This window comes from Phyllostomus hastatus, unplaced genomic scaffold (assembly GCF_019186645.2).
Source record: "Phyllostomus hastatus isolate PE091 unplaced genomic scaffold, TTU_PhHast_1.1 phas_contig_16, whole genome shotgun sequence".
NCBI classification, from domain to species: Eukaryota; Metazoa; Chordata; class Mammalia; order Chiroptera; family Phyllostomidae; genus Phyllostomus; species Phyllostomus hastatus.
The window spans coordinates 27,380,723-27,407,262 of NW_025333643.1; the positions used below are offsets into that span (position 1 = coordinate 27,380,723).

A 26,540-nucleotide genomic window follows, 5' to 3' on the forward strand; every position below is an offset into this window, starting at 1 on the left:
TTTATATTGTTTGTCCTAAATATATTTTTTTCAGAAAACTACATTGCTAGGAATTAAAAACAATTAAATTTTCTAGATGATAGTAATAGTAACAGTGACTATTTATTGAGGCAATACTACATGGTTCTCATTCTAACTGGGGATTTATGTGAATTATTTAATTATTTTATCAAATCCTCACAAAATCCCTATGAGCTAGGGCTTTAAAGTATAATGATGCAACTTGGAAGCTTGAGAAACAACTCTCACTTTGTTAAATGGGTAATTGGGCAAAAAACTATTGTTATCCCTCTTTTCTGGGTGTGGTGACTAAGGCAAAGAGGGATTTAAAAACTTGATATCCTGGAGCTGGCAAGATAAGCAGTCAGAACCATACTGAGAAAATTAGGACGTCTTTTTTCCTTAACTTATGACTAGTATCTAAGCATTTTAAATAATTGTGGGAAGAGTAAGTACCCAACCATGAGAAGTAGGCTTTGTGGGGAAATCACAGAGTGCATGTAGGAAAGGGCATGCCAATGTGAATCAGAAGAAAAAAACAATACAAACAAAACCAGGCAGAGAAGAAACAGGGTGTCAAACCAGCTCATCTTCTGCACCCTTTCCCAAAGACTATGTGTTAACATTCTTGTCCAAATGCTTCTTTTATTAATGATTTTTATTCCCCATATTTTAGAAAAATTGCCCCATTGACAAAATTCACCTTTTCTTTAAAGTACTCCATGTTAGTAAACATTTTAGACATCCTCAAGGAATTGGGATAACATGTAAGAGTAGTGATTTTGTTAGATTCAGTTACGAAAAAGCAATTAATTTTTAAGTGTGGAAATCCGGGTTTCATTGAAATTCATTGCTTCTTGGCCCTTTGTATGGCAGTGCTATATTTGGTACTGATGAGTAACATGCAGTATAAAATGTAAACAAAACAATACAAAAACAAAAATCAATGTAAGCTACATGATAAAAATGCCTAGATGTAGTCAAGCTGACTTACCTATTACTGTCTTCAGTCCTGTCACCTCTTGATTTTCAATTATGTGGAGTACTACTCTACAATTTGATTATATTTGCACAGGCTCATTTTATAGTTTGGTGCAATTTAGGGTACCCCAAAATGCAAATGAAGGATCTCATTGGGAAACTAAATGTGTGTTTTCTTGGTTTTTCACAGCAGTTCCGAGGAGCATCCTGGGGCCTCTAAGCCTCCGATAAGCTCCTCAAGTATGACATCACGAATCTTGCTACGCCAGCAACTCATGCGTGAGCAGATGCAGGAGCAGGAGCGCAGGGAGCAGCAGCAGAAGCTGCAGGCAGCCCAATTCATGCAACAGAGAGTGCCCGTGAGTCAGACACCAGCCATAAACGTCTGCGTGCCCACCACCCTCCCCTCTGCCACCCAGGTGCCGATGGAAGTCCTTAAGGTATGTGAGCCTCACTCTTGTTGGTTTGACCAAGCCCTCTGCCAAACCAATGTTTTACATTTTCTAGGAGTTTTATTTATCTGAATGTGTATTTGGTCATATTGACCTGTCTGAATTATATTTGTCATTGCCAACCCCGTTAATTGTTCCATGGCTTTACATTTGCAAATTCCTGTAAGGTTAGTGGTAACTTTCACTTAATGGGGTAAGAGTGGTGTTCCATGAAAAATCACAATGGCAGTATCTTTCCATCTTTCTTTGGGAGAGTTTAAAAATGCACAAGTTATCTAAAATGAGCCTCTTCTAATAACTTATATACATTTCCCCCTAATGTGTTCCATGGTCATTCTTTAATTTTCTTCTTTATTTAGTAAATAATTTTGGCTATAGAATCTGACTCTTTTAGAAAGTCTCTTCAGATACAAACCATAGAAGAGCTTCCTGTGCTTGAATAAGCAGAGCACATAATGCTTTCACTGCAGTGAGTTATCTGTTTTGGGTCTTTCATTTCTTGGAGGGGTGGAAACTGCAGGAGCTTGTTAGCATCTTTCTATCTGGACATATAGCTTCCTAATTACAGGGAAATTGTAATAAGTTTAAGAATAGAATCCCATCTCACATGTGTCCACAGCACATTGAGAGATACTCCTAGTTTAAAGGTAAACACTGTGACTCTTAAATATGACTGATGCAAAGAAAGTAAGAGGAATTCCCTTACTTAAAAAACAAATTTTAACCTATTTACCTAATTGATTCATTCTGAAGGATCCTGAGTGTTAACTGTTCATTAAACAATTTGAACTTTACACACCAGTGATTCATTCTTGGTCTCTGCATTCATTTGTGTGGTCAAAAAACAAAACAAAACATCTCCAACTATTTCAAGTTTATTATTAAAGCAAATGGAGGGGAATGATGGGTTATAATTGGGAAGCAATATGTAATTCTTACCAGGAAATAGGAAAGAGATTTTATAAAACAAAGTTAAAGTGAAATTAAAAATTTATTTTTATTTGCGAAGACTTTTTAAAAATGAAGTAATGAAATAATTAAACTCTTTCATGTAAAAAAACAATTAAAATTCTGTTAGGGCAAAAAAGACCCGAACAGTTTAGCATAGAAATTTTACTCTTATGTGATTAAAGTTCTAGATATTGCTTCAGTTAATAGATATTTGATCTCCCCCGCCCCCCCTTCCCCAAGTAAAGGCAAGGTTTTGTCTTGGAAGTAGATTATATATTAAATGTTTCTCTTTTGCTTGGTGAAGACTGACAATCACTAAGCTTTTATAGATCTAAGATTTATTTAAGACAAGTTGTCTGCTGTTCACAGAAATCATTGTTTTGTCTATACTTTGGAATATTTAAAGTTGTATGAATTAGTAATAAAATGTGGAGAAATATGTCTATTTTATTCACTGTAATAGTCAGCTTTTTAGATCTGAAGGACAGCTTTTAGAAGAGATAATATGGGTTTGTCTAGTAGTAATTTATATCCAATTCAAAGGTAATATTTGATATTATATTAAAGTATATTAATTAGATCAATATTCCTATCAATAATATTATGTCCCATGGTGGGAAAATTACTCACATGAAAACTTATCAAACCATTTCCATATCACCTTAAAAATGGACATCATTCCTAAATGTCTTATGACTTAAAATGTTATTTTGAAAATGATTAAAATTAAAATCTGTACTAAGTGGTTTTCCTCATATGTTGCATTTACTGATAACATTGGCTTGATTACAGTCCTCACCTTAGGTGTGCCAGAAAAATGTCCAAAGTTAAAGTATAAGTAAATTATTAGAACTGGGAGACTTAATCCAACTAAAAATGATCAATTGATAAATTTGTATTTCATCTTAAATATAGTTGATCTCTTAAGGTGTGTAGTTTTATACTTTAGTATATAAAGTAGTGAAGTGTGTCATATAAGTGAAGAGTAAGAATTGTTGGCATTGCAATGAGAAGTGCATGATAGCTAGTTTAACAGATTTTAGCAACCTTAAGTGAAAGACCAAATAAAAAGATAATGATTTTATATGACATTCTAAGAAATTCAAATAACATTTTTAAGGAGATTGTCATATAAGTCATTGTTCCTGATACTTAAAGACTTGGTCTTTATAAAAATGGTTTACATATTTTTGGAAGTTTTATGTATAAAAATATTATGAAGTATTTGTTGTAAAAAAGTGAGATAATATGGTCTTTTTCTTTCCCCTTTTAAATCGTAAGCATAATTTTATAAAGTAACTGATTAATGGCAAAAGTAGTCAAAGTGCTTAATCTTGGACCATTTTTGATGATTTTGCATATCCAGGGAATGAGTAACACCAAGTATACTAATTGAGTGCATCATGTTACAGATTATATTGAATAAATATTTTCTTATAGTGTAGCCTGAATAAACTCTTCATTTATTTTTTAAAAGTTTAAATTTGCTGAAATGGAACACACCTGCTTCTCTGTGGGGGTGGAAGTGTAGCATGTGCTAGAGAACCCTGGCCAAATCTCTCCACCTTCCACTGGTTTGCAGGAACTTGACAGAAAATCACACACGTTAGCTCAAGTTACCAACATTATACTATCAGTGGGTTGAATGACTGATTTGAGAAACTAAATTAGTATTTTCTGGTTAATCCCTTTTTTTGCAGAGTTATGCTTTTAAAATATGAAGCTTTGTAGAGCGTATTTAAAAATTGTTCACAGTATCTGGTAAAGTAGGTCTAGTCTTTGGAATTTGTATTAGAGATTGGAAATTTACATTACTTACCCTCCCATGGTCATCATTTTAGTCTGTAAATTCATGAAGGTTTGCAAGATCAGCCTCTGGTTTCTATATTAACTTAATTAATTGATGGTTTTAGTCATGTTATTGATTATGATGTTGGGTGACATGGAATGATTACACTCATTGCTATACATTTAAGTACCAGCGATACCTTCTGGGTTTAAGAACAGTCCTACTCAAGTGGGTATTGTAATTAAAGATGCTTTTTATTGTAAATTAACCAATATAGTGCATATGTTTTTTGCAGTAGTGAACACACCTTGTATTTGAAATTATGAATTATTAAAAAGAGCCGCTGAGAACCATTAATGGTAATTTTAATTTCATAAACATATCTGCATTGCCCATTCCTATCACAATCCAATATGGGCACCATCTATACCTTCAAATGGAGTTAGGTGTTTTATGCCTGATTTTCTGATTCTTAGTTTATAGAGACATATGCCTTTATAAATCTTACATATTTCACATAAAAGATATGAAAGTCTTAAAAAAAAGAACCATTAATGGAAGCAGTTTCTTCTACATGTGGGTTTTGTTGACATAGGAGTCATATAAACCTGAGGTTTGAAATTTGATCTAGCTTCTTTCAAGCAAAAGCAGGGGACCCAGGGATAGACTTTTTGGACACATGTCAGGTCTCATAGCTAAAGAAGTGTTGCATGCCAGCCACTGTGTTATTGGGTTTTTTTTTAAGATTTTATTTATTTATTTTCAGAGAGGGGAAGGGAGGGGGAGAGTGAGGGAGATGAAGATCAAAGTGTGGTTATCTCTTGTGTGCCTCCTACTGGGGACTTGGCCTGCAACCCAGGCATGTGACCTGACTGGGAATTGAACTGGCCACCTCCTCTGGTTCACAGGCCAGTGCTCAATCCACTGAGCCACACCCTCCAGGACTGTGTTATTGTTTACACATGCATTAAACATGTGTTTTTACTGTCCCATCAGTCTAACGCCGATTATTGGAGCACCTGTTTGCTCTGATCTTGGACTGGCAAGTTTGTCAAAATTTCTCTCCCACTTTTTCCTGCAGCATGAACTCTGACAGTTTATAGCTTTAGAACATTATTAGTTTATAGTTTGAAAATATTTCTCTGTTTAGAAATTTGTAGAGACTTGCCAAAGACTTCTATCTCTTTCTTTTCTTTTCTTCACCTTGGAATTAAAAAATTTAAAGACAGGGTGTTTTCTCTGGAATAAATTGTACATTGAAATTTCCTGTGCTGCTTAGGAGAAAGGTTATGTGAACATTTAACTAAAAAAATGTGTTGTGTAACTATAGTAACTATAGAATATTTTAAGTAGTTTGAACAAATTTATATTTTAATTTTTTTCCACATCATCTCAGACAATCCAAGGAATTAGACAGGGTGCTGCAGAATTAGAAGTGGTGCTTGCTGTTTGTCAAATACAAAAACACATTTTGCCAGGGCCCACTACATTGTGAACCCAGAGTACTTTGGCATTTATTTAGTAGTCATCTCATACTGTGACATCCCATTTGGATAATTATTCTATAGAGTCAGGATTCAAATCCTTCTTCTTTGTCCCCCATTCTGTATCCAATGTCCTTGAGCTTTTGCTAATGAGGACAAGGGCAGATGACTGAATTGTTGGCCTATGTAACTTATGAAATCTACCTGGTGTAGAATTTTCAAGGTGTTGCTGATTTTTTAGGTATAATAAAGACTCTCATAAAAGGGTATGTAGAGTTATAGAGGGGTGATCGGTCACAGATTAGCAGGAGGGATACTCCCACAGCTCACTATGCATTTAGATATTGTTCTGGTTTATTTAGCTGGGAATACAGAACTATTAGCATCATGGTGGCTACAAGAAGCAGGCACAGATGTGCATGTCTCAGATCAGCTTGCCTCAGACTTCTTGGTTAGAGGAATCTTTTGCTAGAGGCACTGTCCTCATAAGAAAGGATATCTGTCTGGTCCATGGGCTATCATATATTTATTTACTTCATCTGTGGGCCGTCATGTATTTTTGTCACCAGTGTGAATCACAGAAGCATTCTGTGAGCCTTGATTTCAGGACTATTTATGAATTTTGGTGTCCTTTTGGTTTTAGATCAAATTCTGTGTGTGTAAGGCCACATCCGTCTGCAAGGGGACAAGTTTCCAGGTTCTCAAAGTGAGACCTCATTTCCCTACAGGGTTTTGAGTCTTCTAGTAGTATCACTTTGAGGTGTTCAGTGTCACACATAAGGTAATTATTTCTCATTATTTATTGATTTTAAAAATTACAGAGAATACTTGCTAACTTGGAACAGATTTTCACAGGAAACACTCCCTTCCATGCTTCCAGCTCCTCCCTTGTGGGGATCCGGAAGGGGTTGCTGTTCACAGTTAGAGTATAGCCTTCCAAACCTTAGTGATTTCCAACCCTGCAATTGCTGTGTGTGGCTGTGAGGTCTGAAGAAACATAGTAGAATGTTTTGGTCAGGTAGTCATAAACCATCTTTCTCTTTGTTCACATTTGCAAATACAACAAAAGAAATAGTTTCTTTTCTCTCTGGGTTGTCCCTGGTTTTTAGAATGTGGCTTCAAACTTCATTCTTCCTTAGGCAGAATGGGGACTTCTGGCTGGTTTGAAAGCAGTTAAACTGTTCCTATGTTATAGGTATGCCCCTGTTGACATGGGCACTGGCTGGTGGCCTGTTTACTCCCATGCTGTATGTGATCCCTGTGGATAAGGACTTAGTTATTTCAGGGCTGGCACAACTGGGTGCTCCTTAGAGTTGTCCTATACAACATAGGCTTAAGTCATGCAAAAACCTTTGTAAGTGCCTGTGTATTAATTTTGAGATGTCATTTTCTATCTGTACTGCCTTTAGTGACTAGTAACTCATAAGAAGATGTGGGCTGAAGAAAGTCATCTTCACTTAGATTTTTAGATTTGGTTTACTTGAAAGAGCAGACCCATGGAGAGCAACTATCTAAAACAAATTATTCAACCTTGACACAGCTAAGCCTATGAATTAATTCCACTTTTCTGAAAACACTGAAACATCTGCTCTGATCATACATTCACATGGTAATATTGGCACTAAATGGAAATGATTTCTCCCTCTATGACCATGTGGACATTTTTATGTGTCCAAGGGGCATAGGAGAATCAGGGTGCTTTGATTTCCTCATGTGGTGGTCAGGGACAGCTGTGCTCATGGACACTTGTACCATGTGGGTTTGAGAGGGGGCCCTCATATCTTGTCATTGTGCTACTTGGCAATTACTGAAGTCATCTTATGGATTTACATGAGAAGGCAGCTGCTCAGCTCATTTTTTGCTGTTAAAAGAAGCCATACTGACAGGTATACTGTCCTTTCAATTGCATAGCTCTCATAATTCCATACTACTGCATGTTGGTAGCATCTTAAGGAGAATATTAAGGTCTAGGGCTTAGGAATGAGGATCGAAAAGTAGAGTGGTCCTTTTTTTTTTAATTTGACTTTGAATGGTAGCTTCTTTTTCACGTGATGAGGCCTGTGGAGCCTACATTCGCAGCAGTGGTTATATTGCTCCCAGAGGGGCAACAATTGGTTCTTGGAAGGCAAAAAGATATTAGATATTAGATATTAGGTCTTAGATATTACAATGGTTTGTGGTCCTCTAAGGAGCCATAGTAAGTACGTAAACAGATATATGGTATATATCAGGGGTGTCAGACTCATTTTCACTGGGGACCACATCAGCCTCATGGTTGCCTTCAAAGGGCCAAATGTAATTTTAGGACTGTATAAATGTAACTGCTCCTTAACTAGCAGTAATGAGTTTGGCGCTGCCGCTGGGTAGAAACAAGGTGCTGGGCCGGATAAAACAAGGTGGGGGGCTGGATTTGACCCGTGGGCCTTGTGTTTGCTACCTGTATGTGTGTGGGGGGGTGTATCTGTTAAAATTTCTTGGGGATAGGGATGAGGAGAGCTGTTCAGGGAAAAATAGTTTTAAAAAGGGTTCTTTTGGGAGTGATGATGAAAAAAATGGTTGAGAAACATTCTTGTAGAGTACTCAACATCTTTCTCAATTCCTCATTGTGTTGTGTTTAGAGAACACTATCAAGGCTCTTAAAATTGTGACTTCTACAATCCAGGTGGTCTGGTCTGTGTCTCCCTAGGAGAACTGTTTGAATAGTAGGCATGGTTAGCTGGTCCAGCATCCCAGTGTCTCAGATGTGGGAACTGAGACAAGGGGGTTAAGGAACTCACCCACAGTCACCAAAGCACATGGTACATCAGGATTTGAACCCACTTGATTGAACTCCATTGTCCAGATTTCTTAACTGTTGGTGGTAATACCTCTCCTAGAGTGAATGGCCTGAGAAACTTCAGAAGGGAGAGGTAGCAGTGTTCAGTCTTTTAGCTGACATGGTAGCCTGGGTCATGTTGCAAATGTTTATTATAGAGCATTAGGCCATATCTTAAAAAACTTTACTAGGAATTACTGGCACAAATGTGGTACTAGCTAAAGAGCAATGTTGAGGACATGACTGCCAGGACTAAACATGTCATATCCCATATCTCATTTATCCCCTCTTTTTTTTTTAAGAGTTAACCTGCACTCTTTTTTTTTTAAAGACATTAGGAATTTTTTTAAAGATTTTATTTATTTATTTTTAGAGAAGGAAGGGGGGGAGAGAGAGAGAGAGAGAGAGAGAGAGAGAGAGAGAGAGAGAGAGAGAGAGAGAGAGAGAGAGAGAGAGAGAGAAACATCAATGTGCGGTTGTTGGGGGCCGTGGCTTGCAACCCAGGTATGTGCCCTGACTGGAAATCGAACCTGCGATGCCTGGTTTGAAGCCCACGCTCAATCCACTGAGCTACACCAGCCAAGGCTCATTTATCCCTCTTAATAATTCTATGGAATATGTAGGAAAAGTCCTATCTTCCATATAGGGAAACTGAGGCATAGAGAGATTGTCCCCAGCTCCTGGCCACACAGCTCCATTAGTGACTTATAACCAGATACCCTGCTGTCTCTATGTTTTCTACAGAGTTCAAGATTGTACTCTAAATATTTCTAAAGAATCAACACTAACACTATGTTAGAACAGAGTGGGAAGACAAAGAGAAACTACAGAGGCACCTCACAGACATAACCAAGGGTGTGCATGATTTTAAGCATTTCGAATTAGCAAGGGCCATCCATATAGAATAATGTCTCCATGAGTCTCCACAATATGCCTGATGGGAGACATGGATGTGTCCTTAACATTGGCCACAATGGTAATTCATAGTTTAGCTACAGTCATCATCATCGGTCAGAAGCACTACGGTGAAAGTTTCTGAAACAACATCCAAAGATCATAACTCAAGATCAGTTATGTTTTAAAGATCCTGTTTGCCCCGGCTATCACAATTCATCATGCTTTTACACTTTATATTTTTTAATAATACATTTATTGTATTTTAAATGATTCTTGAAATACTCAATTTGATAGAGTCACACATCTTTTAATATGAATTTTCTGCTGAAATTGTGGTTGCATTTGTAGTTTTTCTTCCCCTTCCCCCTTGTAGTATTAGAGCTTTGGCTGCATTTTAACACTTGAAACTGGAACGTCCATTCTGGTTGTTTTTCCATTTGCTTTTAAGTGAATAATGTCATCAGTAATAAATCTTAAATTACTGTATGAAAAGGTCAGCAGGTCTTTTTATACGAATGTTACCTAGTTAATCCCAGCAATTAAAGGAAGGACTTAGATTCAAAAGACCACTGACTGACTAACTTCCAGAACAGAGATTTTCAACCTTTTTCATCTCATGGCACACAAAAACTAATTACTAAATTTTGCAGCACACCAAAAAAGTATATATTTTTGCCAGTCTGACAAAAAATAGGTATGATTTTGATTCATTCACACTGGACACCTATTGTTCTGTTGGTTATTGTTATTTTTTTATTTGACAGTTTACAGGAAAAGAGGTCAGTACCCCTGACCAAATAGTCAGGTATTGCTTGTTTCAAAATTGTTGTGGCACATAATTGCTGTTCTATTGGTATGCTCTTAAACAATAGAAATTGTGGACATGTGCAAGCCCTATTAAATTTTAACATTGCCCTATTAAAATAAGTGGTTGGGATCTGTGTTTAAAATATGTACAGTGGCTTTGCACAAGGTTATAGGTGCAATCAATACTAGAATCTTGGCTCTTACCCTAAATATGTCTCTTTTTAATGACTTCTTTGAGCCTGAACTTTAAGGAAAATTTATCTCCTGACAATACTATAGTTTTTCAGACCTTGTTTATAAAGTTAGATGTTTTTTGTGTTTTGATTTATAACTTTGTGAAAATGAGATGACTTAAAACTAGGGCATATGAGGCAGCTGAAGCAGGAGACTGTTAAAGTAGAGAGTGGTCCTAGGAAAATAAGTGTTTTAATCACTTTTTAAAAAAAGAGAATGCCCTAGAAAAGGGTATACATGGCTCTATACCAGACTAATTCTACCGGTTACCCCTGGAATGAGATTTGGGATTGGAGGCAATGGTGGTTAAAATCTTTGTTATTACTGCTTTTACTAGGGGAGCATATGCATTCATTCTTAATATAATTAAAAGGAGTGTCTTTCATGCATTTTACTTAGGAGTCTTAGCAAAGTTCTCTTCACTCATAACTTTTTGAGCAGCACATTTCTAAGTGAGTTTACTAGACTTATTTATACACATTATATAACTCTGATAGTCTTTTCTACAGGAAAGATAACAAGGTCTAAGGGTCCTGAACATTAAAAATGAATAAAAGGATTTGAATTACTAGGTTGTGAATAATTTTTAGAAGTAGTTAAGAGGTCCAACATGAAAAGAAAAATTCAGATTTCTACTACCTTACCAACAGGCATAGTTTTGTCATAATCTCCCCTGTTGGCCTTGAGTTTTGTATAATTGAAATTTAGGAGCTAGAAATTTTGTTGAGACTTAATTAGAAGCAACAAACCAGACACATTCCTGCTGGTTAGGAAAGGCTTAAGAAATTCTTATTGGCTAAATTACAAATATGTAACATTTTTTTCTGAACACTGCATGGTAGTACAGAATGCCTAAAGGTGACAAGATTAGCTATGTTTTTCTAGTGAAGTAGTAAAAATTAGATTAATGAGTATCAGGCAAATAACCTTTTCTTTCTTTCTTTTTTTTTTTTTTCAAAAGAAATCTTACCTTGAGTACTTCTGGCTGTTGAGATTGGTGTCTTAATTAGCCACATGTTCTTTTTACCTCCTGGGAAACAAGTACAGGATAAAATTGGGGATCAAGATGTAGTGGCACATTGACTTAGCACACACTGCTAAGTAATTCATCAAGGAATGTTGGTAATTAGTCCTGCTTCTTTCAACTCTAGGCTTATTTCATAAAACTGGTTGATTTAAAATAATGCCTGCTGATTTATTACCAACATGCTTCAAGACAGACTTGGCCCTTAAACAAAGCAATATTGTGCAGGGATGGACATGTGCCCTCTTGTATTTGTGTTTTTACAAATCTTGAAGTGCCGTCTATAGTCCCCTGTTAACTCTGTTGTGTTTTCTTTTACCCCATTCAGCATATCACTGAGCTTTCTTTTATCTCTTGGTGAAGAGAAATGGGGAACAAATTAGAAAAAAAACTCCAGGGTCTTGAAGATTTTGGATGTGAGGTGCTTGTCAGAATGTATTGGCTCAGTGTGGTTTGATGGAATTTAATTTGAATCCTTCATCTGGTAAGACAAGCTATAGTAATGGCCTTTGGTCATCCTGCATTGTTAACTGGTGATATTTATGACAGCCAGGTTAATCTTAAAAGATTGACTTTATGAGAAGTAATAGACCATATGACTTCAGCCTCATAACTTGGTATCCAAAGACTGCAGTAAATTATTATTTAGATGCCAAATTCCCATTAATGGCAACTGATGTGCTTCATTGTACATTGTATCTCAATGTACAATGAAGCACATCAGCATTGTACAATGCTGAAAATCTAGGATTAGCCTGCCTCCAATACTGAAGTGGGTGACCTTGGGCATGTTTCCGGTTCTCTCTGGGCCTCAGTGTCCTCATCTGTAGAATGAAGGTAAGAGTGTGCTAGAGAGTCTTTGTGAAGGTTAAATGAGATAATTCACCCAACACAGCACCACCCAGTAGAAAAAGAATGTAAGTCACATAAAAATTTTTAAATTTCCTAGTAGCCACATTAAAAACAGTAAAAATAAACAGGTGGAATCAATACAACAATATATTTTATTGCCCTGACTGGTATAGCTCAATTGGTTGGGCATCATCCTGCAAAGCAGAAGGGTACTGGCTTGATTCTCAGTCAGGGCACATGACTGGGTTGCCAGCAGGTCCTGCTCAGGGTGTGTGTGAGAGGCAATTGATCAATGTTTCTCTTACACATCGATGTTTGTCTTCCTCTCTTTCTCCTTCCCTGTTTTATTCTATGAATAAAAAGGTATTTTTTAAAAAAGAATATATTTTATCACTTAATGTATCCAAAATATTACCATTTCAAAATCTAATCAATATTAAAATTCTTAAATTCTCAATATTAAAAGACTTAAATTCTTTACAGTAATTCTTCATAGTGTTCAAAATCTAGTGTATATTTTTATACCTACAAGCACATCTAACTTGCATGCTAAATTTTCATGAGAATTACTCCATCTGTGTTTAGATTTTTTTGAGATTTACAGTTGATAAAATACATTCATATACCCAAGCTGTTTCAAACATATTTAAAAGATTTCCAGTAATTGAGTATGTCTTTAATTTGGGTTTATGGGAAATAAAAATAAAACGTTATTTACTCAGTCACATTAGCCCCATTTTCAGTGCCAGTAGCCACATATGACCCTTTGGCCTTTGCGTTAGCACAGATTGAAAGCACTTAGCACAATGCTAGGTAGATGAAAAGTGCTCAATCAATGATTCTGTTTCATTATTGTTGATAAAGAATGATGTAATTTCTAATTATTAATCACCTGGTTACAACAATTACTGCCACCTACTTCCTATCTTTATGTACTGCCGTTATACCCACTTAATGTCGTTGGCCTGCTGCCTTCCTCCCCACTGAAGGAAACAAACAAATAAGAAAACATAACAAAATATTTAGTTCTTTCTTTCTCACAACCCTCTGGCACTTAGGTTAGCTGATATACTGATGGACAGTGGATATTTTTGGTCAGGAGAACACAGTGAAGAGGCACCCTTGGTAATGTGGCATCTGGGCCCATCTCTACTAGCAGCTTTCCACAGAGGCCTGAGTGTGGGGACAGCTCTTGACTCGTTAGTCACACGACTCACTCCAGTTTCCTTCAAACCTCACATATTGCACTTATGTCACATAGTTCAAGGTGTTAAATATCTCTAAGACCTTGGGAATACATAAGCATTTCATCATTGTTATTGACTAAAAGAATATTGAATAAAAAGGAGACTAGATAATCCTAGGTTGTTCTTTCACTATACATTCAATAGCAGCAATGTTAGTTTTTTGGCAGACTTTTAGATGTTTTTTATCCATGCTAATGTCACTAAAGCAATTTCTTTTCTCATTTAACTGCAGTATATTTTTAGGACTTTGCAGCACAGCTGGTAATTCAGGAAAGTAGGCTTTCCTCTTTTTCTTATTCACCAGGCATCCAACATTTCTGATTTGATACTAGTTTTGACCATTTTATTAAACCAGAAATAATGTATTTAAATTATAATTTAAATTTTTTAGATACCTTGTTGTTTCATAATACAAGCAATGAGTTTATTTTATTGGAATTAGTAAACTGTTTAGTTACAATAAGCAAGAGAAGTAAGAGAGCAAAAATATTAATCACTCCATGACTTCCTGAAGGAAAAATCACTATGTCATAATATTTTATGGTCTTTTAGGTTTGGAATTACATATTTTTTTCAGTGTTTATTATCTTATTGCCTTAAAATATAAGTTAACAAACACAAAGACCTGTGTAAAATTGATGTAAATTTTCCTAGTAGCTTTCCAGATTTAAATTAAAATCATATACCACAAGAATTTTTCAGCTCATTAATTGGCATAATCTTGATAGAATTTATAATACAATGTCAAGAGTATGGGTCATTGTGCCCATTTTTACTGACACATAGGACCACAAATAGAGAACAAGAGAAAGACCAGAATATTCTGAAAGGTTAGTTAATCTTTATGTAAAATCTTCATTCAGTTTGACATGAACCTAAGGCAAATAGAACTTAACCCTAAATGGGGTTTCTTGGGAAGTATTATGTTTGTAGCTTAGTCTCAAAGTGTGCTCTGCAACTTCAACCCCTGTATCACCAGGGAGCTGCTTAGAACCAGAGGCATAGAAACATGGAATAGGCTGACAGCTGAAGACTGAAAGAAGGTGAAGGGATTAGTCAAAGAATGTGTAAGAAGGACCCATGGTCATGGATAGCAATGCGGGGATGACTATGGAAGTAGGGGTGGGCTGGGGAGGCTGAAGGGGGGAAAAACTGGGACAACTGTAATAGCATAAACAATAAAAAAATGCAAACTTTTTGCTTTCCTCCCAAGTCTCTTGAGCCAAAAACTCTATAGGTGGAGCCTATTAATGTGTGTGTTAGCTAGCCTTCTGATTGGTTCTAATGCATGGTCACGTTTGAGAACCATTGTTGTAGAAACCTGAAAGTTAATTTGTAAGTAACATGAGGAAAATTGAGAAATGTTAGTGCAAATAAAGTAAACCAGGTTTCTTCACTTTAGGGCTTCTTAGACCTACAATAAACAGGTAGAGAGTTGTGGCACATCTCCAACAGTGTACAGTACTTCTTAAAGATGCACTCTTTAAGAAGAGAGGAGAGGAGGAAGACATGCAAAGAAAGTTTTGCTTTGTGTATAAATCAATCAGTGGAAATTGCAAAGTATGCAATATCTCTGTAGAATCTTTTCTACATAGAGTATGGTCCATTACATGAAAAGTTGATACAAATAGATTAATCCTGTCAAATCTTGGGAAGATGAGTTGCAAATAACAAGAAACTCTAAAATTACACAGTGGTTTCCACTGTAAGCTGCAGAAACCTGTGCTTTTGGAGGAACTCAGAGAGGTCAATGAATCCGTTTGTCCACAAATACTTGAAATCAATCTATAACTCATATATACACATATGCGTATATATACTGTGTTCCCCACAGCAGTCTACATTTAACTGCTGTGATGAACACAGTGCGAATTAATGTACCTATGCCATATATTTCTGTCTTTTCCTCATTTTTGACATTTTTTTAATCGATGAAAAATAACAGCAGAAGGTCTCATCAAATAGGTCCTTAAAATATTTGATTTTTAAAGCAGGTTAAGAGCTACTTTTTATAGGTTTTTTAAACTATAAAGTATTATTTATTCTTGTTTCAGAGTCTACTCCCTATTTTTTAAATTGAATTTATTAAAGGGTAACATAAAATGGCCTATTCAGAGTGTGAGGGACCCAACAACTCTGATTTCATAAGCAGCAGGCCTTGATGGCTCTGGCAACAAGGGTTTTTCTTGACGTGGCCATGGTCGTGGCTTTACCTTTCACACTGTAGCATTGACATCATTAGAAAGTAGTTTTGTTTTGTTTTTTTCTTTCTCAGTATTAGTTTTCTGCCCAAAGTCAGTATCTCCAGTGCTTATGTCCAGCTTGCCTTCTGATTGGAATAAAACATTCATTTTTGGAAGCTCCATGGGGAAGACCAACTTTTTCTAATGCTGGAGTCCTTTACTTGCTCCCAGCATGCAGGCTCAAGCCCAGCCCTGGAAGATAGTGCTCATGTAGGAAGTATGAAGTGCATTTTTCCTCTGCCAGAAAACACAGGTTATCTTCTTACTTCCCTCTTTGTGAGAGGAAAAAATCAGAAAGAACCCTAAGATGCCCTTTGTAAACATCTGCACTGATCGTGAACCTTGTTTCCTAGACCTACTGTGCTTCTCTGTCAGGGTTTCCATTTTGCAATTAAAATTCATTCAGAGAACTCTTTCCCAAAGGTGATTCATTATGTGTTCCACCTGCTCTCTGGTTGCAGCATTGCTGTAAAAACATGGACTCCAGAGTTTGATGGGCCATGTCAAAATCTTTTGAATCTCAGTTCACTTGTCTGTGTAACATGGATAATGAAAAGACCCTAGTTTATAGTGCCACTGTGAGAAATAAGTGACATGATGCTTGCAAAGCACTTAGCAATGGCAGAATACTTATTAATGCTGATCCCTGTCACCAGTATTTCAACCAGAGAGACACACTAAAGCCAGTGATTGAGCCACATAATGGATTCTTGAGAAATGACTAAAATGTTAATGCTTTGGCAAAAGGAGAGGAAAGCTGATTCTGTATCCAATCTGATATTAATTTCTCTAGAGGTATATGGAATGTGTAAGTATTCTTTTAACTTTTAACTATTTTGTAAAGTATATTTTATTTTATTTTATTTTATTTTTATTGTTGCTCAAGTGTCCATGTGTCCTTTATAGTTGTTCCTGAAAACCCTTCACCCTTTTCCCCCATTATCCCCTCCCACCTCCCCTCTGGTTATTGTCAGTATGTTCTTTATTTCATTGTCTCTGTTTCCTTTGCTTACGTGTTTGTTTTGTTGATTAGGTTCCACTTAATGGTGAGATCATATGGTATTTGTCTTTCACCGCCTGTCTTATTTCACTGAGCATAATGCTCTCCAGGTCCATCCATGCTGTTGCAAAGGGTAGGAGCTCCTTCTTTCTTTCTGCTGCATAGAATTCCATTGTGTAAATGTATCATAGTTTTTTTGATCCATTCATTTGCTGATGGGCACTTAGGTTGCTTCTAGCTCATGGCTATTGTAAATTGTGCTGCTATGAACATTGGGGTGCATAGGTTCTTTGGAATTGGTGTTTCAGAGTTCTTAGGATATAGTTCCAGCAGTGGAATTGCTAGGTCAAAAGGCAGTTCCATTTTTAGTTTTCTGAAGAAATTCCATACTGTTTTCCGTAGTGGCTGCACCAGTCTGCATTCCCACCAACAGTGCACTAGGGTTCCCTTTTCTCCACATCCTTTCCAACACTTGTTGTTTGTTGATTTGTTTATGATGGCCATTTTCACCAGTGTGAGGACAGCTACATGGAAAAAAATGAAACTTGATCACCAACTTACACCATACACAAAAATAAATTCAAGGTGGATAAAAGACTGAAATATAAGTTGTGACACTATAAAAATCATATAGGAGAAGATAGGCAGGAACATCTCAGATATTCCACATAGCAATATGTTTTCACTGATAACTATTAAACTCCATTTCAGCAGCACAGAATTTTTATTCTGAAAAATCACCTATCTGTGCAGGTTCCTTCAACAGTGACTTTTTCTGTAGGACAGTGGGTAGGGATACTTGGCCCCTGTTTTTAACTTCCCTCCAAATTATATGCTTTACTTAAAATTCTTAGAAGTTGTTTTGATGATTAAAAGCCAAATTAGGTAAATGTTAAATGCTTACTTATAGAAAATTATGGGGAAAGTGGTAAAAATTGGAGTTAAATTTTCAAGAAAAATTAATAGGTGTCAGGGTGTCAAAATTCTCCCTGATTCTGAAATTAAACTTTTACTTATTATCTGAGAAGACAACAGTTTTGATTCTGGAAGTCTGGTTAAATGTAAGTGACAGTATATGTCTTATTAACTGTTCAATTTTGAAAGCATTATTATTTTTTAGGCAAGTAGAGATTTGAAGTACATTTAATCATGGTTTCTCATCCCTGAGTGCCAGGGCCCACACTATAGAGTCAGTCAACTGATGGAAACCCTTATCTGTGTTCAGAGTTTGGTCTCTGATCAAATTGCATTAATTATTTGTATCTACTCTCACACAGTGATTACATCTTCTCCCTTACATTGTATCTTTATTTCTTTTCTAGCCTGAGATCCTGTTGTTCCCTTTCCCATATATTGTAATTTATATAAGATTTTATCTTTCCTTTTTATATTTTTCCTTTTCTACCTTTTAGAAACATGTCACCCTGAGTGTTCTGTGGTCAGTACTAACTAGTTGATGCCCCCCCCCTTTTTTTGCTATTAAACCATTTATCTTACTCTTGTGTTATATATTATCTCCAGGTAAGACCAAAAAGGCTCTTGCTTCCGATTGATCTTGTCAGTGGTTCACTAGGTTCAACCAATACTACAGCGCTGAAATCAACTGTAGTCTTCACCTGCACATGTAGACCTGTTTGACCTTAATGAAGTTGCCTTTCTAGACTTAAGTCTGCCATCTCCTCCTAATTCTGACATCCAGTAAACTGTCTTCTTTTTCCTTCAGATGTGCTTACTTCCAGGTCACTAAACTTTTATTTGTGATAACAAAATTGAGACAACAAAGGGCTTTAAAATCCCTTGACAAAAACATTAGATTTATTTTTTTAATTTAAGTATATTTTATTGATTATGCTATTACAATTGTCCCATTTTTTCTCCCCTTTATTTTTCTCTGCCCTGTCCCTACCTCCCGCCATCATTTCCCCACTTTAGTTCATGTCCATGGGTCATACCTACAAGTTCCTTGGCTTCTCCATTTCCAATACTATTCTTAACTTGCCCCTGTCTATTTTGTATCTACCATTTATGCTTCCTATTCCCTGTACCTTCTCCCCAATTCTCCCCCACCCCCTCCCACGGGAAACCCTCCATGTGATCTCTGTTTTTATGAATCTGTCCCTGTTCTAGTTGTTTGCTTTGTTCATTTTTGGTTTTGTTTTTTTTAGGTTCTGTTGTTGATAGTTGTGAGTTTGTTGTCAATTTACTGTTCATATTTTTTATCTTCTTTTTCTTAGATAAGTCCCTTTAACATTTCATATATAATAAGGGCTTGGTGATGATGAACTTCTTTAACCTGACCTTATCTGGGAAGCGCTTTATCTGCTCTTCCATTCTAAATGACAGCTTTGCTGGATAGAGTAATCTTGGATGTAGGTCCTTGCTTTTCATGACTTGGAATACTTCTTCCCAGCCCCTTCTTGCCTGCAAGGTTTCTTTTGAGAAATTGGCTGATAGTCTTATGGGAACTGTTTTGTAGGTAACTGTCTCCTTTTCTCTTGCTTCTTCCAAGATTCTCTCCTTATCTTTGATCTTGGGTAATGTAATTATGATGTGCCTTGGTGTGTTCCTCTTTGAATCCAACTTCTTTGGGACTCTCCCAGCTTCCTGGACTTCCTGGAAGTCTATTTTCTTTGCTAGACTAGGGAAGTTCTCCTTCATTATGTTTTCAAATAAGTTTTCAATTTTTTGCTCTTCTTCTTCTCCTTCTGACATTCCTATGATTTGGATGTTGGAGTGCTTAAAGTTGACATGGAGGTTCCTAACCCTCTCTTCATTTTTTTGAATTCTTGTTTCTTCATTGTGTTCCCATTGAATGTTTATTTCTTCCTTCTGCTCCAAAGCATTGATTTGAGTCCCAGTTTACTTCCCTTCAGTGTTGGTTCCCTGTATGTTTTCCTTTATTTCACTTTTCATAGTCTTCACTTTTTTCTCTATTTTACAACCATATTCAATCATTTATGTGAGCCTCCTGATTACCAGTGTTTTGAACTCACTTTACATCTCATAGGTTGGCTATCTCTCCGTTGCTTAATTGTATTTTTTCTGGATTTTTTATCAGCTCTTTCATTTGGGCCATATTTTTTTTTTATTTTAGCATGCCTGTTACTTAGTAGGGAAGCAGCCTTAATTATTGGCCAGGGTGGGGCAAAGTAAGTCGCTGCATTGTTGCACTGCATGTGGGAGACGGGTCTAAGAAGGAACAATGCTGCTCGCTTGGCTCTCTGCCAGCTTTTAGTCACTTCCCCCACTACCCACAAGCAAATGGGCCCTTCTCGTACTGATTCCCAGGTGGGTGGGTTTGTGTATATTCTAAGACCCTGTGCGTCTCTCCAAGGAACTCTTCTGTGAACCTGGGAGTTTCTCCTGCCTCCTCAACTCCCACAGTTTTTTTCAGTCAAAGGTTTTGAGGCTTTATTTCCCCTGTGCTGGAATCTCGGGTTGTGTGGTGTGCATTGCTCCCCAGTTGTTCCTCCTGGTTTATCCACATGCAAATGTGAGACCACTTGCTCTGCCAGCTGCCACCTTGCCTGTCAGATCCTCCAGCTGCTGCCTTAATGTGAGACCTCAGGACACCAGCTGCCTGTCTCTGCCCCTCCTACTGGTCTGGATGAATGTTTCTTCTTTAACTCCTTGGTTGTTGGCTTTCCATACAGTTCAATTTTCTGGAAGTTCTGGTTATTTTTTGTTTTTAAATTTGTTGTCACCCTTCTTTTGGTTGTACAAGGAGCCAAAGTGTATCTACTTGTGCCTTCATCTTGGCTGTAAGTACCAAAAACATTAGGTTTGTTTTAAATATGCAAAACATATTTGTTTTAAATATGGGTAGAATATTAATGTGAATACCTCAAATGTTATTTGTAAGTAAAGAACTCATGCTAGAGTAGCATGAAATTCCTTTTGGTCATTTTCTGTAGCATGTTAATGGTTGAAGCAGTTAAGGTCAAGCTTCATCTTATATTTATGTTATTTAAAGAGAAAGCCTTAGCCATAGACAAGGACTTGAACTAAAGAAACCAAAGTCTGCAAAGCATCATTTTTCCTGCAGGGTCAGTGGGATCTGGGATTGCACACTGCTTTCTTTTCCATCATGCTCGGCTCTCTGGGGAAGCTAAAGCATGCAGAGGAAACAGTGCAGACACATTTCTCTATGAGGTAATACAGTGCTCCCATAAAGAAAGCAATATCCAGGATCAGATTTTATTTTTTAAAGAAACGATCTACATTAGAAGCATTTATCCAAAATTTACATTTTGAAGGGAGGTAGAAAGAGTCTCAGGGTTTAAAACTGTGAAACCAGCTCAAATGCCAGTAGAAGTGTAGCCTGCTAGTGTTGAATTAGGCTTTCCTAATTGTTGCTCTTCATGCACTGGTGATAAAGGCCTGTAACTTTTTCAGAGTTTCCCCTAACCTTCTCTTCTCCTAAATGCCCTGTTAATCAGAGTGCATGGTTTTGCAGAATGTGCCATTTTTCAGGATTTAATAGGTGAAGTTAGAGCAGAAGTACCTGAACCAACTTCAGAGTTGTGGAAATTTAGTGAGTTAATGTCTGTAAAGTAGGAGGTGCAGCTCCAGAGGTGGGTGCCTTTGAGTGGAGTCTTGAAGAACAAGTAGAAAAGCACCCAGTCAGTATTAGCTAGTTTTCTCTCTTCTGTGGAGTGCTGTGGGCACACAGGGGTCTATAGCTCAGACTCAGAAGGGAAAGACAGTTTTTGCAGAATGCTTCATATTGAGTGGAACCTGGAAGAACAGAAGAAGGGCTGGGCTCCCACCAGGACTTGGATAAAGAGGTGTGGCATTAGGAGAAGAATTAATTTACAATGCCTTTCTGGACTGTGGTGTGAAGCAGTGAAATGCAAAATGGTAGAAGATGGGATTGAGAGAGTGAGAGGTGAAGCTGGGTGGTGAGCAGAGGCCAGGTATAAAAGGGCCTGTGCATGATGTTGTGGTGCTTGGAACAGATATAGTGGGTATTGGGTAGCCACTGAGGACATGTATTTGCATTTGTTTCCATGTGTTTGATAATTTAATTTTTTCACTTTAGAAAAGGAGAGGCAGATGCTACTGGGAGCTGGTGGAGATGGGGGATGGATTTTAAAGGAACTTGATTGAAGATGGAAGGCCATCAAAATCATTTAGGGAATAAATGATGATATCATTGATCCAGAAGTCATAGGAGGCTTACCAGGAAGCAATGGTTAAAATGAAGTTAAGGGGAAAAGTAAATGGAACCCTGTTAGATAGAAAGGAGAGGAAGAATATATAATACTATATATTTTATATGGAAGAAAATGGAATATAATAGAAATTAAGAAATTGCTCTAGACCAGGGTGTGACAAACAATGTCCACAGGCTAAATCCTTCCTGTTGCCTGTTTTTATAAAGTTTTATTAGAACATAGCCATACTCATTCACTCTTGTATGGTCTATAGCTGCTTTCACACTAGCATGGCAGGTAGAGTAGTGCAACAGAGACCTCATGGCCTGAAAAGCAGAAAATAATTGCTCTTTGGATATTCATAAAAGTTTGCTGACCACTGGTATATTCACATGACTAATAACTGGTAGATCTGGGATTTATATGTTTAAGAGTTGGTCTTATATCTCTTTTGTTTACTTCTGATCCTAGGCAATTTATATTGTGTCCAATATAGTAATCCTTCATCAGTAAACTCTTGAATGTAAGTGAATGAATGAGTGAATGAATGAATGAATGAATGAAGTAGCCAAGTTAAATCTACTTGCTTCACAGCCTATGCTGTTCACAGTTTTACTGGATTATTATAAACATGTTAAGTAGAAGTTAATATACAAAACAAATATTTATTGAGTGCCAACAAAGTACAAGGCATTGTTCTTAGTTTGAGGATTTTTATGTATTCTTGTGAGCTTACTATTAACAAAGGAGACAAATGTTAATCAAATAATCACAGAAATGAATGTGGGTTTCCCCGTTGACAGGTCTCAGAAAAGAGAAGGCACAGTGCGATGGGAGCTGGTGCTGAGAGGATTTGATGTAAAGAATGAGAGAAGGTTTTTCTATATGTACCTGTCCTGTAGTCTGAAGAGTGAAAGACTTTAATTTGGAAAAGGGACTTGGGCAGAGTATTCCAGGCAGAGGGAACTGTATGCATAAAGGTCCCGTGGCAGGAGAAAGCATGCAAAGAACTAGAAGAAGTCTGGCTATGCTGGGGTGAGACTGGAGAAATAGACAGGGTTTCTGCAATTAGGACAGGGGAATCCATCTGATTCCAGAGCCAATTCTGAACTTGAACCACGCATTTGACATTTAGTAGTCTAGTATATTAATTGATGGAGTGTATGAGGTCACCAGAGAGAATACTGTGAGAGAAAATGTGGGCGGAGAGAAGACCCTGGAACACACCAGTAGAGAGGGGGACAGAGTATGGAGAACCCATGAAGAAAGGTAAAAACAAGGAAAAAAATTGAGAAACCTGGTGTGGCAGAAAAATTTTGAAGTAGAAGAACAATGGGTCCATTTTAGATATAGCCTGCATTTCCAAAAAGTTAAGGCCTAAGAAGTGTCATTGGGTTTTTCCACTGTGACCTTTAAAGGGTAGATTTGAGAGAGCTCAAGGATAAGGGTGTGAGTGCTGGTTTGTTGAATGAATGAGCAGAAAGAAAATAGAAACAAGTATATATTGATTCATATATTCAAAAAATAGCTATTGAGTATCTGTGTGTCAGGGGTCCAGTGTTGAGCAAAATCATACCTAGTCCTTCTTCTCCTGGTACTTACTGTTAAGAGGGGGAGGTGGACACTTAGTGAAACAGTCTGCCCAGTACCATCCAAAAAGGTGAATGGACAGTTAAAAACTAAGGTAAATACTATGAAGCAACAAAAGAAAGTTCTATGGCAATACATAGCAAAGGAAAGGGCAAGAACTTGGTCAGGGAAGAATTCTCCAAGTGACTCTGGAGCTAAAGGAGGCCTAGGTGTTCACTCTGAAGCCTGAGGATAACGGAAGAGTTTGTGGGTGGGCCCTATGGTGCTAGAGGGCCCAGCAGCTGCAGAAGACAAAAAATGGAAGTCTGGGCCATGTGTACAAAGCGAGTGAGGGCAGACTAGAAGGTAGACAGGGACCCAAGCATCACAGGCTTATAGACCATCTTAAGGATTCTTGTCTTTAGTCCAAGTGCAGTGGGAAGCCATGGAAAGGTATTGATCAAAGTAACCAGACTTAACCAAGCCTGAGTTTTAAGAAGTGTAGTCTACTATTTGTAGAAAGTGTGTGAATCTGTTGTACCTTTCTGGACCCATACAGGCAGACAGTCCTCAGAAGGATGCCCATCTCAGGGGAATATCATTGTGGTCTGAGTGGCCACACAGCACTCTCAGGGAAATGCTAGGTCATCTACAACCTATGCTTGCCTTGGTGAACAACATGAAAGTTTCTCCTGAAGTCACAAGGAGAAAATTCTGCTGAGGGCAATAATGTCCTCATTGACTACACATCTGTTATTTTAGGAGTCCTGAATTTCTGGATCAACCAATTTTAGGCAAAAGAAAAACAAATTCAGGTGACTTCTGACAGGAATGATTTTAAGGGCCATTAGCTTTCAGTTTGAGTTACCTCTGCATGGCATCTGTCCTTGGGGTATGCCAGAGGACATGATGCCAAATCAGATGTGTTTTAGACAACCCCCTCATTTAAAATCGACTTATACAAACTCCTCATTTTTACATTATTCTGTTCCTAGGTTTGCTGATTCAAGAAGGTTGCAAAGTGTCACTTGCTGTGTGATTCACCCCAAGGAGTCTGTGTATGTTAAGAGGACTTGATTACTGCTGGCCTGGAGGGGGAGGAAAAATGATGGATTTTCAGAGAAAGACATGACAAGCCTTAGTGGGGCTGAGGCAGGAAGCTGTGGCTTTCTCTGCCACACTGTGATCCCAGCAGGTGGGTGGTCCCTTCCTCACCTCACCCAGCCCTGTTGCAGCAGGTTTATTTTTGCAATTGATGACATCCTTTCTATCCGGAATTAAAAAATTTGATACTTCCCTGTCTTATTCTTACCTTTGTTCTCCCTTCTAACACCTCTCCTCTTCTTTCCAAGAGTGTATCCTTAATTAGTTTTGCATAATATGTTTGGTACAATTACCTGAATTTCTTCTCATCCTTTCTGGCACAGTTTAACTAACCAGACACCTCCTACATCTCTGTTTTTGTGCTCATCTCTAATAACTCTGGGAGGTGACACTGATTGGTACTTGGCAAACCAGTGACCTTCTTTCCAGCTAGAGTTGACAAAAGCTGGTAGGAGAAAATAAAAAAGGGTAGATGAAAGCACGCAGATGGCCCTTATTTCAATACAAAGGAATCAGCTTAGTTGAATATATTAGGAGGAAGTTATGTTTTGAATATTTGACTAGATAACTCACTCAAGAATAAAAGTTTAATATAATTAAGGCAAATCAAGGATAGGAGTAATGCTTATTAAAGATAATGTGATAGATGGAGAGAGTAAAAAGTGATTTATGATGACTATTGCGGAGATAGTACTTTTTGAAAATCCTGATTTTTTTTACCTATTAACATTAGAATAATTTGTTTAGAAAAGTAATAGCTACAAAGGAAAACTTGGCTTCAAATATGTTAAGCACCAAAAGAGCCCCTCCAGCCCCTGCCACTGCTGCCTTTTAAATCTTTCCAGATAAGTTGTTTCAATTAAAACAACAATAACAACAACAACAAAAACAAAAAACCAAACCTGTGAGGAAGAAATGAGATATGTGTGAGTTACATTGAGCTCTTTGGATGAAAGTTGCTACTGTATATCAGTGACTTGGATTGATTGTAATTTCAAGCAGCATACTCCTATACCAGCTAGATAAAAGGAGTTATTCTTTAACCAGATTAGCAGTGATTTGAACCCATGTGATTTTTTAAAAAATTCAGTGCCTCTATCCAGGTTAACAGTAGTAGTGGTACCATTTAGCTTCATGTAGATATTTTTTTTCCTGAATAGGAATAGTGTGTTGTTAATAAGGCAGCTGGCTTGGTTCTTTATTAAAAATTATGTTTTTATAACATTTTTACTATTTCCGTTGTGCCAAGGTTTAGATAAATTTCATGGGTTTGAGTACAGTCTTTTCAATTTAAGGACCTGAGGTTTTTTTGTTTTCCATTATACCACTCACTATATGATTCTGCTCATCCTCCATTTCTCTCCCAACCCATTGCTCTTATTTCTTTAAGACCATCTTTGTCAAAGTGAATTAACTGTGTGACCCATGAAGGTGAGTTATTACCTAATTGTTTTTGTCTTCATAGCCCATGGTCAGTTTAAGACAGGGCAGCTGGGCCTATCCTATGAGTAGTTCCCTAGTTCTGCACACATTATAACCAGATGAAGAAACCAGTTATTTTTACAGTAAATTCTGAGAACATGTCACCACCTATTTAATACAGAGATGTGCAGAAAAACTTGGGCAGTACTTTTAGCCTCTGAGATGTGGTGTATGCTAAGTGTAACCTCCCATCCCTATATCATTAAGAGCTTATATGGTATAGGCAGTTAGCCCATTTTTCTCAGCATGTCTCAAGTGTTAGAAACTTGGAGGCATCTATTCTGTGCTGACATGGAGATAACAGAGGGAGGTGGAGCCCTGGCCCAGGCTTGCAAGGTGTGGGCAAGTGGTAATAGTGTCATTGGCTTTGTGCTGGAAATTGAGAGGTAGCCCACTCCAGCTGGAAGGTGAGGGAGCCCTTCTTCCATATGGTGTCCCCCAAGTTTGGTGGAA

General features: G+C 37.4%; 1 protein-coding gene across 12 annotated transcripts in view; it reads left to right on the forward strand.

The window, feature by feature from the left end:
- Nucleotides 1–26,540, forward strand: part of MITF (melanocyte inducing transcription factor) — a 245,906-nt gene that overhangs the window by 152,681 nt on the left and 66,685 nt on the right. For 10 of the 12 annotated variants that reach the window (XM_045832173.1, XM_045832162.1, XM_045832163.1 and 7 more), the window contains one exon: nt 1,172–1,421. In XM_045832173.1, coding sequence (XP_045688129.1) covers nt 1,224–1,421 — 198 coding nt within the window. In that variant the 5' untranslated portion in view covers nt 1,172–1,223. The remainder of the gene's footprint in view (nt 1–1,171; nt 1,422–26,540) is intronic. The other 2 variants (XM_045832165.1, XM_045832167.1) reach the window with 1 other exon arrangement.